Below are 11,668 nucleotides of genomic sequence, written 5' to 3'. Positions count from 1 at the left end.
TTCCCTTAACTGACTACAAGGAAGCTTAGAATAACTAGCTCGGCTGTAGAAATCTACCTTTAAGGCATCTACTTCTATGTCTACAGTGAGATGGGATAAATCCATCCAGTATGTGACGTTTCTTCAGTCTCAGACAGTTTGATAAGTTCCTGTTGTTCTCGCTAACAAGAAGTTGTCATGCAAAAGCAGCACAATGAAAACTGAACTTTTTAGGAATGTGTTACAAAATGTTAGCAATTGAAAGAGATGATGGATAGGAAATTCTATCAGTATGGCTTTCTAGAGGGTCTGTCCCTATGCTGTTTAGACAGATGACCATACATTTCAGAGATTTATTTTTTCACAGTTCACTGCCACTTTCACTGCATAATGCAAATGAGACTTGTATGTCTTTGGTCTAATACGTATTTTTTCTCATTATCACTATTTTATTATTCATTCATTTATTCATTCACAGGAGGAGCTATCTCCAACATGTATAGCATAATGGCTGCACGATACAAGTATTTCCCTGAAGTCAAAACCAAAGGCATGGCTGCAGTCCCTAAACTGGTTCTTTTTACCTCGGAACATGTGAGCTTAATACACTGCTAATTTATTGATGTATGTTGTGAAGATGCTTCATCATTAAAAAACCCACTCCATTAAATGTGCCTATGTTTCGCTGCAGAGTCACTACTCAATAAAGAAAGCTGGAGCTGCACTTGGATTTGGAACAGACAATGTGATTTTGATAAAATGCAATGAAAGGTAGGATGAATGCTAAGGTTTTGATATATTAAATGTGTTCACCTGTTAAATTTGTTGTATTGTGCTTAAGGACTGGTTCAGTACAGTGTGTCAAGTTGCTAATGGCCTGTTGAGAAAATCCTATTAAATTATTTCAGCTGTAGATAGTATTTACATATGCACTCTTTAATTTTCTTTGTCTTTCTGTTTCTACAATAATTACAGAGGCAAAATAATACCCGCTGATTTGGAGGCCAAAATTTTGGAAGCAAAGCAAAAGGTTTGTGTTTTTAAAAATTAGCGCTTAAATGCTTGGCTTAGTAAAATTACCTCTTCCTTTGAAGGCTGAGGGTTAACATTAAAGGAGAACATTATAATGATATGAATGTTATAATAATATTTTCAGCTGCTTAATTATACATTCATGTGTTTTTTAGGGAATTATCTATATGTCTTGCTAAGGTTTCCTTTAACTGTTTAAAAAGAAAGTATTTTTAACGCCTGAACCACATCTGTATTTTATGACTTTTAAAAATAACTTTCTGTCTGGAAATATATGGGAAAAAAGTATGAAAACATGAAACTAAACCTACTTTTATCTAAACTTTAAAGTATAGCCAAAACCATCAAAAATTCTATTGAAGTACTAAAAATTCCCATAGATTTCAAGTGTGAGGCTGCGGGGTTAGTAAATATAGCCAGTAAGTTTAATTTTTTGAGGCATTCATTGTTATTTCTTGAATCAATGCAATGAAAAATCCATGAATTTTGTATAAAACCACTAAAGTTAGAGCAATCAAGATTATTTTTTTATTTCTTAACTTCCTTGCATTTGGGCTCTCTATGAAATTGCAGTTCACATTTATTTCATCTAATTTGAAATTGTCTCACTTTGATAGTTCTGCATTTATTGCTTTTGTTTTAGATTGCTTTGTTCTGCTTTGTCCTGTTTATTAGTAGATAAAGACTAAAGGAATAACTTCAAGCCTTCAAATCACCACTTACAAATCACATTTAATTAATTTTCCTTTATACTGCTGTAGAAATCTCTACTTAACTATTGCTAGTCTTCTGCTAGAACGTTTGAATCTCCTTACTTAAAGAGATTACACAAAATAATATTCTTTACCTTCTGACTAGTTAATTTTGTGAAGTTACAGTACAATAAAACCAGAGTTTGGTCCTATTGTGTACAATTTGTTAGTTTCTACTGTTGCTTATATGTACCTTTCACACGGGAAGAAAAACATTTTTAGGCTGGAAAATGGGATAACAACATTTCTAAAATTGTTTTCACATGTATTTTTTTTCTGAAAGATGTTGGATTTTGTATTTAATATTTTTATTTTTATTGTAGGGATACATTCCTCTTTTTGTAAATGCAACTGCAGGCACAACAGTATATGGAGCCTTTGATCCAATACAAGAGATTGCAGATATATGTGAAAAATATAACCTCTGGCTCCACGTAGATGTAAGTAACTAAATGAAGTGCTATTATTCAGGCAAAAGAGGATTTTGTTTACACATATTTTGTCTTGAATTAAAATATTTATTAGTAGATCCTGAGTCAATTAAAATATGTTAGGTTTTTCCAAAACAATAAGTATTCTCTCTTTTTTTCTGTCTTTTCCAGGCTGCCTGGGGAGGTGGACTCTTAATGTCCCGAAAGCATCGTCATAAATTGAATGGAATAGAAAGGTACTAAACAGTGCTTATTTGTAATACTGTTATTAAAGTACTTTCATAAGGTACGTGATACTTCACAAATTCATGAAAAGATGAATCTGCTGCATTAAGGTGTTTAAACACTAAATTAAACAAAAGACAGACAGGAAAGGTTCACATTAGGAAGACTGAAACAGTACTACAGAAGAGAACAGTGATGTACAGCTGAGTGAAAGGTAAGTTTTCAGCAGATTTGAAGGAGGACAGGGATATTGCTTAGCAAAAAAGAAGGGACATTGTTCAATGCAAAGCCTTGAAGGGATCATAAGTCTGGGAATGGATGAAGGAGGATTTGAGGAAAAACCAAAGTGTGAGAGCTAGACAATCACTGAAATGTAGGGCTATGAGAACAGCAGTGAGAAATGAGGAATCCAGAGAAGGTGTTTGAGCATGAATACCTATGATGGGAAGTCATGACATGGTGGGAATTTGTAGAGATTCTCTCCTGAAAGATGTTTACAGTTATTTCCAGAAAATAAAGAGTATATGTTATGCCTGAAAATGTGTTCTGTAAATGAAAGTTTATAAATGTGTATATATATGCTTGCTTTTATATTGCTTATACACACACACACACACACACAAATATATGTGTATACAACAAGAGAGGAACACATGGTAGAGACTGAATTAGCAGCAATTTTTAGGGGCAAATTTCAGTACCTATAAGACTGGAAAGGACTATGATAGCACAGAGCTGGTACAGTTCTACTGTGCCAGGCAGAAGACTGAGGGAACTTACAGGGAGGCCAGAAAGAGTCACAGACACTTACCACATCGCAGGGCACAGGGGCCTATGAGTTGGTGCCAGGTGGGGAATTACATGAAAGAAGCAGGAAGCTCTTGTGGAGGCCAGAGTGAAGCCTGCAGAAAAGAGCGTGCGTGCCCCCGAGCACATAACCCAGGTTGCCAGGATGCCCACTGAGACCAGAAACCAGCCTTTATTAAATAATTAATTGAACCAAATTTAAAAAGGCAAAGCATTTGTGTTGGAAGTGATAACAGAGTGTGACCCTCCCCCCAGGCCCCACAATTCAGGCTCAGGAGGAGTCCCATATGTAGTCTTTGTCACAGTTGTTCCCATATCCAGCGATGACAAGGCTGTAGTCTGTAGAAGATGCTATGTTTATAACGCCATGGGTGTGTTTGTGTCTAGATTTCCTCTGAAATTGCTCTATCATAGAAGACTGCCTGTCTGAATAAAAATCAGAAAAGCAATGAAGAACCAGAAATGTAAGATCTTTCCCATCATTGCAGATATCAGCTTCTGGGGAAGCAAAAAAGATTTGAAACAAGCTCTACCGGTGTACTCTCAAATTAGCACCAAATTGCTTCCTTGAGTCAACGATGCTGAATGTGGGCCCTGTGTAAGGGTATAAAATGAGAACAGTGAGAAATGCTCTTTCTTAGGGAAAACAGACTTTGCTAGTGGTGGGCATCTCATACAGTAAATGAAGAACGAGTGCAAGATAAAGAACGCTCTACCGAAGGACTGGTAAGAAAACAGTGTGGACCCTTCTGTCTCAGGGACAGCTGTGTGTGTTGTGGCAGGAGCACTCTGAAGTAGCAGAATCATACCGACCTCTGCTCAGTCCAGTTTGCTGGTCACTCATATTATGGCAATGTGTCTTATGTGAGGTTAGCATTGTAAAGCAATTCCCTTAAGCTGCACAGGTTTGGTCACTGTAGTTTGACACACCTCTTTTGACTTGAGGTCAACCCAGAGGTGCTAATTAAGACCGTAATCTTATGCAAATACAGAAAGACACAGGCCACAAAGTGTTATATTATTTCTTTTCTAGTCAGCTGTACGGATCTTCAGATATGGGATGGGGCCCCCGTGTACCGTGTAATTGCCTGTCACAGGCCCCAGCTGGGGTCTATTGCTAACGCTCAGGCCTGACTTGGCCTGCCCAGAGACTTGGGCAGGTAAGGACTGGCATGCTGCCACGGTACAGAGATGGGATTGCCTCTGGTAGGATAGCCTCCGGCTGGCTGGCTGTGCGGGACAGGCAGTGACATCTTCATGTTAAAATAAACCTAATGCTCCTTGCAAATACAACTTGAAATTGTCTTTGTTTGGAACCTGAAAGTTATATAAACATGCTAAGCTGAAACCATGGTGTTCTCAAAAGGAAATGAGCTGTTACCTAAATTTCTGTTTCTTGACTACTCCATCTGAGCTATTAGCAAAGTTTTTTAAAAGATAATTGCCTCCTAAGCCTGAGCTAGATACCTGTTGGTTTGCACTACCTTAACAGGAGATTTCAGAGGGATGGTGAGCTCCCCAGGTACAGCACAGACTGCGCTGTTCTTTTGGCTGAGGAGTGCTACAGTCTAACCTGGTGCAGACAGAGGTTGGAATTGTATCTGCAATCCGTATGGAATTAGTGGTCCTAGACTGGGGTGAAGGAGTCATTGTGTTGCTCAAAACAGAGGAACTGTGGTTGTGTCTGTGTCCTCTGAGAGCAGGGTGTAGAAGAGGAGGAAATACCTTTGAATTTTGTTTCAGCCACATTGTAAGAACACATGCATAGTCTGTGAAATATGATTATACAGTTTCCTTCTCTGGAACACACAGTGAATCAAGTGGACATTTGGTAATTAATTACTTAGGGTGAAGAGGTCAATGGATGTGCAGTGTCGGCACATTTATTTTAGTGTCATCATTAAACTGTCTAAGTATGTTAAAAATGCAGAACATGTCATCTGTTTGGCTAGTAAATTAGGTGTTCTTGTGCATCCACCTGTGTTTACACATAAAAAGTTTTAAGCTTTACACACAGAACGGTAGGATTATGATGCAAAGTTTTATAGCCTTTTAATAGTCCATGGGCTTGACAAGCTAGTACGGAAAAGGCCTCTTGTGGCTCTAACTGGAAAAGCAGATAGGCACACAGAGTATCTTTTCCTTAGCTTTCTACTTTTCCAGCAGCTGTTCAGTAAAGAACTGTATTCTCCCAGAATCCATATTATTCCCTAAATTCTCTGATACCCCCCTGCCCCGATCAGTACCCTGAATTGATACAACCTATCAAACTGGTTTTGTTAGTTTTATTAGTGCCATTTCTAGAAGTGGAGTCTTCTGCGGATGAAGTTACGGTATCAGCTAATCAGCATAGTCTGACACTAATTAGCTGGTATTAGTAATAATATAAACTAATCAGAAGTCTGACATTGCAATGTTAACGCACAAAAAATACCTTTCCTGGAGAGTATAGCTGGGAAAGAAGACACTTGAGACAGTAATAATCTCCATAGTGAAATCATCATGGTCAAAACTCCATACATTTCCAGCCGAAAGTGGAAAACAAAGGTGACTGCTTCAGGTTAAGCTTTTTGTTTCAGACCTATCTGAATGTGTCATTTTTTTTACAGAGCCAACTCAGTCACGTGGAATCCACACAAGATGATGGGAGTGTTGTTACAATGTTCTGCCATTCTTGTCCGGGAGAAGGTCTGCCTTATATTTAATAATTAAGCAGTTAAAAAAAAAAAAAAAGTTAATATTAAGCCCTACTTTTTAGAGGGTAGTGCAAAATCCATTTAATTTCAAAACTTCTTTTGGAAGGAATAATTGTGTGGATCTACATTGTGTTTAGGAAGTTGTTTTGCATTTTCTGGTTTTTGGGGTTGTTTGGGTTTTTTAAAGCTGTTTTGTTAAAGCTGTAGACAATATGGGTCAGATCTTTAGCTGTTGAATCTTTCCATATTCTAATAACAACACCAGAGCCATGCTAATATACTTCATTTAAGCATCTGCCCCGTTGTTTCTATGATATATTGAATGTACTCCCTTGGTCTTAGTAATTGGTCACAGTCTAAACTGCTTAAATAAAAAGAAACTTTTTTACCTTACACAGTGGTTTAAAAGTTTCTCAATTCTGTTGAAAAGAAAACATGCTGCTTTTATTATGACCCCATATATAATTTTAGGGCCGCCTTCTAGATTCTTCACTGTCGTTGATGAAAGCAAGACCAGTGTCTTCTTTTAAGCAACATGTATTTTCCTTAGATGATAAAAAAAAAAGTCCTGTTGTCTGTGGATGGGACTACTGTCACCTACTAATTTCTGGCATGTCAATTCCTACTAGAAGAGGTTAATTGAAGAAGGGGTCCCTGTGCATAGAACTGGGATGAAGGAGTTGCGGGTTCCAGCCCTAGGTCTGCCATTGCTCTTCCAGGTGACCCATCTCTAAACTGAAGACCGCAGCATTTATTTCCCTTTATAAAGCACTTTGGCATCTATTGGAGGGAAGCATTAGCCATTGTTTAGTGGCATGCATGGTTATTGTGCTAACTGTTGCAGGATTTCAGCAAAATTTTTTGTTCTCTATATGAGAACTTCAGTAGGTGTTTATGTATTTATCAGATACACCAGTGTCTTCGAGCTTCTTCAAAGAACCACTAATAAACTCTAAAGCAGATGCAAACCGTTTTAGAAATGTCACATGTGTAAGACTTCTGTGTAACATACAGGAATTTGCTCCTCTGTGTTTCCTTCAAAGATGTTTACCAGTAATCCGTAGGTTTCTATTGGTCTGTGGACCATATTTATTGGTAAGCAAAAAATGTCTAGTTTAGGTAATTTTTACTTGTATTTATTACTAATGTTAAGTGTCATAAAGCTGGACAATATATAAAGTTGAATCCTTCAGTTACTTTTTTTTCCTTCATTTTCTATAGCTATCTGCTGCACTGAGAGACCACAGCCTTATTCTAGTGTGTAATTTAACACATTAAAAATTTAAGTCTTAAGAACATAGCCTTACAAAGAAAAGTGGACAAAGTTAGTATCAAAAGCTAAGAATCCAAATTAATCTGAGAATGTTTTTTTCAAGTGTGAGGATGTGGGTGTGTAAAACCATGTGACTACTCAGGGATTTCTAAGAGAACCAACTTAGGTTATAAAATTATTTTCGTAGCTCAGGTGTACAAAACAAGGTCAGTATTTTATAATTTGGCCCATTAAAGAACAATTCTTCTGTATGTTTTTGAAATACATTTTTTTTATATATTATTAATGCATACAGTTTCATATGCACATATGCCGTGTAAGTAATGTTTTTCATTTCAGGGTATACTTCAAGGCTGCAATCAAATGTGTGCGGGCTATCTCTTCCAGCAAGACAAACAATATGATGTATCCTATGACACTGGAGATAAAGCTATACAGTGTGGTCGACATGTAGACATTTTCAAATTTTGGTTGATGTGGAAGGCAAAGGTAAATAATAGAATTTCAGCTCAGAAATTGGAAATGTAATATGATATAATGATTAAAATTGCTAAGTTGACCTCTATATCTGGAACTTAAATTTCTCCAGAAATGAGTTAATTTGGATTTCTGTTTGGTCTTGAGACAGGTTCAGATTTCTTGGATCTGAGTTGTCTGAGGTATTGGATAGAACCTGTTTCTAGCAGATTGCTTGATTATATTACAAAAATATTAAGAAAACAAAATATTAGGAGCTATGGAAATTTTTCCTTCAGCATTAGCCACCATGAGTGATAGTACTCTTGTCCTCCTAGTAGAAATAAACAGCCTAGGTCCAGAAGTGTTCTTGTGACTTTACCTTCTGTCATTTTACTCAGTACAAAGAACTTACCCCAAATATGCAATAATTTGAGTGTACTTTTTTTTTTTAACTTCTCTATTCATGTACAAAGTGTACTTAAAAAAAAAAGACAACTTTTTTTTTCTTATTTATTATCAACATTCATCTACTTTTTCTGGGATTATGATCTTCAAAACAAATCAGATATGACAAAAGATCAGTGGCAGGCAAATGACTTCTAGCAAACATATTGCAGACTTTTTCTTACTGACTTTTTAAAATGCAAATTTCTAGCAAACTGTTCAGAGGAAATAAATTACTTCCCAACTCTTACCCTTTCAACTCGGTTCCCATTCCATGTTCCTAGTCTTTCAGCAAGAGCTGGGAAGCCAAGATTTATTATTCATGTTTTTGTAAACTGGAAAAACAAAAGCTAAAATAATCTATTAAAAATATCAAAAGCCCTTATTATCATAATAAATTCTCTTAAAACAAGACCAAACCCCAATAGTGATTACAGTTAGGCCACATTTAGCCACTTTTGTAGTGTTGATTAACTTTATTTTTAAGTTACAAGAAATACTACTGCTAAATGTTTTCTGACTGAAAACTTTTAAGAGCGAAGCCTATCTGAAAAGATAATTGCATTGGAGGAGGAAAAGTGACCATATAATTAATACTTATTTTCTTTTTAAAACAGGGTACAGTAGGATTTGAAAATCAGATCAACAAATGCCTGGAGCTGGCAGAATATCTCTACACTAAAATCAAAAACAGAGAAGAATTTGAGATGGTTTTTGAAGGGGAAGTAAGTTTTCTTTCATTTAACCTGTGGGTAGGAGCCAAATCTGTATGGAATTTCGAAAGCAGTCTTCACACTTCTGACAGTTCTTCAAGCCAGCTATGCAAAACTGCTCTTGTTTTCTAAAGAACCACATTACTATTGGCATCTGGGCAGTTTTTTGGCCAAACGCATGTGGTTTTGTACCATAAATGTCAGATTTATCTCCTCTCCTCTTCTGCAGAGGACTTAGTTTAGGGCATGAGAAGTATCTTAATACAATCTACTCATGCTGTGATTCCACATTATAACATACATAACTGAGAATCTGCTATTTTTGCTGTATGTTCTGTTGCTAGTGCCACTGCATAAGCTCTTGGTTAATAGAATAACAAATGTACTTCGTCTTTCCATTTACTAAGAAAAGGAAAATTGGGTTGCCCTTTCTGCAATCCTAGAAAACAGTTCCTCATAAGACTTCACGAAGGTGAAAAGTATTGCACTTCATTAGCACCCTAAAACATTGTAAATGGGACAATATATAGGAAACCTAAGACAGCAGATGCAACCAGCAGTACTGTAATCCATTTATTTTGTTTTAACACGCAAACTAGCAAAGTTAATACTATATTTTCTTTCATGTCTGTGTTGAAATATGCTACTGACTAGCCTTTAGTGTGTGATTGATCTGTATTGTTTTGTTTATTCATGTATGTGTTCCGTTCTTTTTGCAGCCAGAGCATACGAATGTATGTTTTTGGTATATTCCACCAAGTCTCAGGGGCATGCCAGACTGTGATGAGAGAAGAGAAAAGTTACACAGGGTATGTGTTTTTTGTTAAATGCAAAAATATAGTCTACTCTTTCAACCCAAAGTATTCTGTTTATTAAAAATAATATATCTGTGTATTGACACGTTTCAAATTCTGGGATGTCAGTTCTCCAGTTGCTTGTTATGGCCTTGATATTGGTTCACTGTTGTCTCCTATTTATACTGAAGCTGAACTCATGTTTGCCCTGTAGAACCAGATACAGAACATACTCAGTTATCTTTGTTTTGTATCATTCTGTGCTCCCAAATGTGTTACGAACCTTTAAAAAGTAGCCAGATGCAAAGATGTCCCAGTCCTGTTTGAATAGGACAGCATATCAGCGAGAGAAACGGAAGGGTAATTATTTGAAAATGCTGGGACAGGTAAAGGACATGGAAACCTGTAAGTCCTTCTCAGGTCTTTAATTTGATTTTAAATGTGCGTGGTTAGTCATGCATTAATGCATTTCAGTGAAAATGAGCACTCTGGGATAAATTTATTGTAAATAAAGAAATGATAGAGGGAAGTGAAAACAACATAGAGGCACTACCAGGAAAAGTATTGTGTTACTTAGGACTTGAGGGAAGTGAAATATAATAATTTTGTAGTCGCATTTTAGACAGACAGAAGTGGAATGAAATCCATTCAGCAGATGAACTATTTTATAGTTGCCAAAATGAATTGCAATTTTTTTTATGTTTGGGAAGGGAGAAGAATGGGCAAACTTGGGAGGTTTTGTAGGGTATTTTATGTCTGCATCACACTGGGGAAAGAGAACAGAAGACAATAGAAATTACTGGGTCAACCCAGTGACATGTTAGATAAAGAAATTGCCAGAAAAGAGAGAAAAGAGGAAGACAGGTAAGACTGGTAAGAAGGACAAAATGTTTGACTTGACGCTGTTAAAATGTTAGAGGACATTATAAAGCATCCTAGAAAACAGTAAAAGAGCCAGACATCTGACCTTGGCTGGCAGAGAGTAGAGCAGGAGAGAGAAGGTCTGAATGAAAAAACTGGGCTCAGTCAGTACCAAATATTAAGATTGTCAGAACATTATTCGTTGTAAATTAAAGTGAGGAAGTGAGATTGCAGTAAATGCACAGTACTGTAAGACTACTGGAAGGTTTCCATGGCTTATGCGAACAGAAAATATTATTTACGATAAAGATCTTGTTGAAAAATTTCCATCCTTGTCACACCCCCCGCCTCCTGAAAATGACTTTGAGAATACATAATATTCTCATGGAAAACATCCATTACCTTCAAAAAGGTGGTTCTGGAGTAGGTTTTCATAAAAAGACGGAAAACATTTCTTCATGATGAAATCTTCAGCACAAGGAAATGACATGTACATTTAATATATAAAATTACTACATAGTGAATACTCTAGAATGCTATTAGTCTGTTAATCAAAAAAGATGGATATTATTGTTGTCAACTTTCCTTTAAATAGCCAATCCTACATATTTAGTTTTTCAAGCTTTCTCTGTTATGGATCTTTTTATAAAAACTAGTGCCTTTCTGATCTGTCCATTTATTTTTTCCAGATTAGGGAATATTATGACATACAAAGAAAGGATAAAATTTTTAAATTACTCTTCTCTCTCTCTCTTTTCTTTTTAAAAAAATTATAAAGGTGGCACCGAAAATCAAAGCACTGATGATGGAGTCAGGTACTACCATGGTTGGATATCAGCCTCAGGGCAATAAAGTCAACTTCTTCCGAATGGTCATCTCAAACCCAGCAGCAACTAAGTCTGACATTGACTTCCTCATTGAGGAAATAGAGAGATTGGGGCAGGAGCTGTAGTACAGTGGTTGAATTATTTATTTCTCTAATTCACTGTTTTCCAGCACTGGCTATTTTTTTAACCCAGTTCTGCAGAACATGTTTTAAGGAAATTCTCTTTCTGTAAGTTCCAATCTCCTAAGACATCCTTAAACAAAACAACTATAGGCTACTGAAACATATATGTATTGGTAGATCATATTACTGAGGGAAAATGTATTATCTTGAAGTTGAAGTACTATTGACTCTTACATTGGTCTTGTTTATTGTA

The 11,668-nt window shown here is 36.4% G+C and overlaps 1 protein-coding gene across 1 annotated transcript in view; it reads left to right on the top strand.

The window, feature by feature from the left end:
* The window catches only part of GAD1 (glutamate decarboxylase 1 (brain, 67kDa)), a 17,868-nt gene extending 6,206 nt beyond the window's left edge, over positions 1-11,662 (top strand). Inside the window, exons 3-12 of the mRNA XM_009696736.1 lie at positions 458-573; positions 671-750; positions 955-1,009; positions 2,087-2,203; positions 2,366-2,430; positions 5,836-5,914; positions 7,535-7,684; positions 8,716-8,823; positions 9,531-9,620; positions 11,245-11,662. Coding sequence (XP_009695038.1) covers positions 458-573; positions 671-750; positions 955-1,009; positions 2,087-2,203; positions 2,366-2,430; positions 5,836-5,914; positions 7,535-7,684; positions 8,716-8,823; positions 9,531-9,620; positions 11,245-11,418 — 1,034 coding nt within the window. The 3' untranslated portion in view covers positions 11,419-11,662. The remainder of the gene's footprint in view (positions 1-457; positions 574-670; positions 751-954; positions 1,010-2,086; positions 2,204-2,365; positions 2,431-5,835; positions 5,915-7,534; positions 7,685-8,715; positions 8,824-9,530; positions 9,621-11,244) is intronic.
* Positions 11,663-11,668: the final 6 nt, after the last annotated feature.

This window comes from Cariama cristata, unplaced genomic scaffold (assembly GCF_000690535.1).
Source record: "Cariama cristata isolate BGI_N322 unplaced genomic scaffold, ASM69053v1 scaffold33693, whole genome shotgun sequence".
NCBI lineage: Eukaryota > Metazoa > Chordata > Aves > Cariamiformes > Cariamidae > Cariama > Cariama cristata.
The sequence above is the reverse complement of the archived record's forward strand: the minus strand, read 5'-3'. Positions and strand labels throughout refer to the sequence as shown.